This window comes from Spinacia oleracea, chromosome 1 (genome assembly GCF_020520425.1).
Source record: "Spinacia oleracea cultivar Varoflay chromosome 1, BTI_SOV_V1, whole genome shotgun sequence".
NCBI classification, from domain to species: domain Eukaryota; kingdom Viridiplantae; phylum Streptophyta; class Magnoliopsida; order Caryophyllales; family Amaranthaceae; genus Spinacia; species Spinacia oleracea.
This window is the reverse complement of record NC_079487.1, coordinates 86,029,008-86,031,522: the sequence shown is the minus strand read 5'-3', so window position 1 is coordinate 86,031,522 and position 2,515 is coordinate 86,029,008. Positions and strand designations below refer to the sequence as shown.

General features: G+C 34.5%; 1 protein-coding gene across 1 annotated transcript; it reads left to right on the top strand.

Annotated features, from left to right (window-relative positions):
• Window positions 1–1,104: 1,104 nt before the first annotated feature.
• LOC110802721 (probable steroid-binding protein 3) lies at window positions 1,105–1,703 on the top strand. Its single transcript, XM_022008175.2, has one exon. The coding sequence runs from the start codon at window positions 1,271–1,273 to the stop codon at window positions 1,568–1,570; it is 300 nt and encodes a 99-aa protein (XP_021863867.2). The 5' UTR covers window positions 1,105–1,270; the 3' UTR covers window positions 1,571–1,703.
• Window positions 1,704–2,515: the final 812 nt, after the last annotated feature.

The window sequence follows — 2,515 nt, the reverse complement described above, 5'->3', positions numbered from 1 at the left end:
AGGGATCACTTAAATGACTGGATAAACGTGTTACATATACTCTCTGTCATAATCATCCAAAAAGAAGAAAACGAAATGAAACAAAAATAGTAAAGGGACCACTTAAATGACTGGATAAACGTGTTACATATACTTTGTCATTGTTTGTATAAATGTTGTCATTGTTGTATTGAATACTGTCATTGTTGTATTGAATACTGTCATTTATTACCGATACTTAGTACTTTTTTGACTTTTCAACTAATTAAGTGAAAAGACGATTTTGCCCCTGGGTATGGGCAAAAAAGCCGCCGGTGAACTGCGATATAGCCAACCTCATATTTAGAGTTAGGTGTATCTAAATTATATTTTCTTCCTATTGAATAATTTTTTGCACCATTTATGAACCCAAAACAAACATAATCAAAGAACAAAACTATAGGCCTCCTTAAAATAAAACAAAGCAGCTTTGAGTTAATCGTTGAAACAAAGTCTATACTCCTCTTATCCCCGTTAGCAATTTTCTTCACATGATTGTCAACAATGTATGCACTGAATTAAGCATGAAGGCATGTTCAAACTAACGAGATTATAAATTATGCCGGTTCTAATTTTCATTTAGGTACACTTAGAGTCAGATGTACCTATACATTTTTTTCCTTAAGTAAAGAGACTTGTTTGGTTCAGCTTAAAGCCATTAATGATGTTAGCGGTCTATTTTAAAAATCACTAATGATGTTTGGCTTAGTGAGTTTTGCTAGTGATAAAAAGAGGCCGAGTGAGAGAGGGAGCCCATATCTAAAACTAAAAGAAATCGTCCAAGAGATTGTTGTTGCAAAATACCCGTTATTTAAAACTTTATTGTTACAAAATAAGTAGAAAAGTTGATTTTACACATTACCGTTTACTTAAATCTTTACTCTGAATTATAAGTATTTTGTTTTGTTTTAAAAAGACTTTAATTTGCATTTTCAAAGAATGACGTGTTACTATAAAAGTTTCGTCACTTTGACTTTTATTGTTTTCAATTTTTTCATACCGTTATCAAAGTTACTCTAAATCAATCCTACATGAGAAATTAATTTTAAAGACAACTTAATCCGCAATTAGTATGTATCCCTCGGCATCAAGTAGCGTAACAATAAGGCGAATCAAAGCCCAAAAAGAGTCTTTACAAAACAAAGATTCAAATTCACCCACTCAATCGTCTCATTTCACCTCTCCCAACAACAAACTAGTCTTCTCTCTCCTCCAAACCCCCTTCTTCCTCCGATCAATCTCAAAAACAACAATGGAATTCACACTACAACAGCTTAAGCAATACGACGGAACCGACTCATCAAAGCCCATTTACGTCGCAATTAAGGGCCGGGTTTTCGACGTCTCCACCGGAAACACTTTCTACGGTCCAGGTGGCGCGTACGCATTGTTTGCCGGAAAAGACGCTAGCAGGGCTCTGGCTAAGATGAGCAAGAATGAAGACGACGTCGTTTCTAACATTGATGGCCTTTCTGACAAGGAAATTGAGGTTCTTGCTGATTGGGAAAAGAAGTTTGAAGCTAAGTACCCTGTTGTTGGCCGCGTCGTTTAAATTTTTAATCTTAATTAATAAAATGTTAAATAAAATTGACTAATTTGTATGTTGTTATGATTTGAGTAACTGGGTTGTTGCTTTATATCTTTCTGATGAATTTGGTCAATAAATTTGACTTTTTAAAGCTGAATTTGATAAATTCTGTTGCATGTTTGTGGTTAGATGCATAAATTGATGTGAGTTGGCAACTGAACGGTGTAATTTGTATGAATCCCGTATAATCGGTTTGTCAAAATTCGATGTTGGAATAACCTATGTCTATGGTTTTGATGGATGTAGTGATGGGTGTTGGGAATTGAAAGGTATAATTAACCCGGATTCGGTATGATTTGTTGGTCTAAAAGTCAAGCTTCATTATTGACTTAATCAATTATCTTCTAGGTGTGCCTAAAGAATTATGTTTGATGATCCGCCTGGTTAAACCATCAGACTCAACAAACAAAACCATGGCAGACACTCCTCCTTTTCTAATAACGTTATTGGATTGACTTTTTGAAGCTGAATTAGAATCTCTGATGTTTTAAGTGTATTGTTTGTTTAATATAGTGACGTGGGTTTAGAGTGGAAAAGTACAAATCTTGTTTTTCTCCTTGCTGGTGTGCTTGTTGAATGTGAATTAGGGATGATTGATGAGAAATGTTTGGGTTTTGCTTTTTGGTTGTTGATGGGTATTTCAAATTTGTTGGAAACCTTACATCTTTGTTGATGATTATGGTGAATGACTTGGTTGCGTCAAAATTGAACTTTTGGGTGTTTTTCGTGAGCATTTTGGTTTTTACTCAACTAACTCAAGTAGCATAGTAGTATAAATCAGTTGGGTTTCTTCATCTTTGTTCATGAATTACTATGGATGTGCCAATTTTGAATCTTAGTGTTAATTCTGGTATTTTCCATGAGCATTTTGTTGGATCAAGTAGTTTAGAACTGTGCATGTTTAGGTGG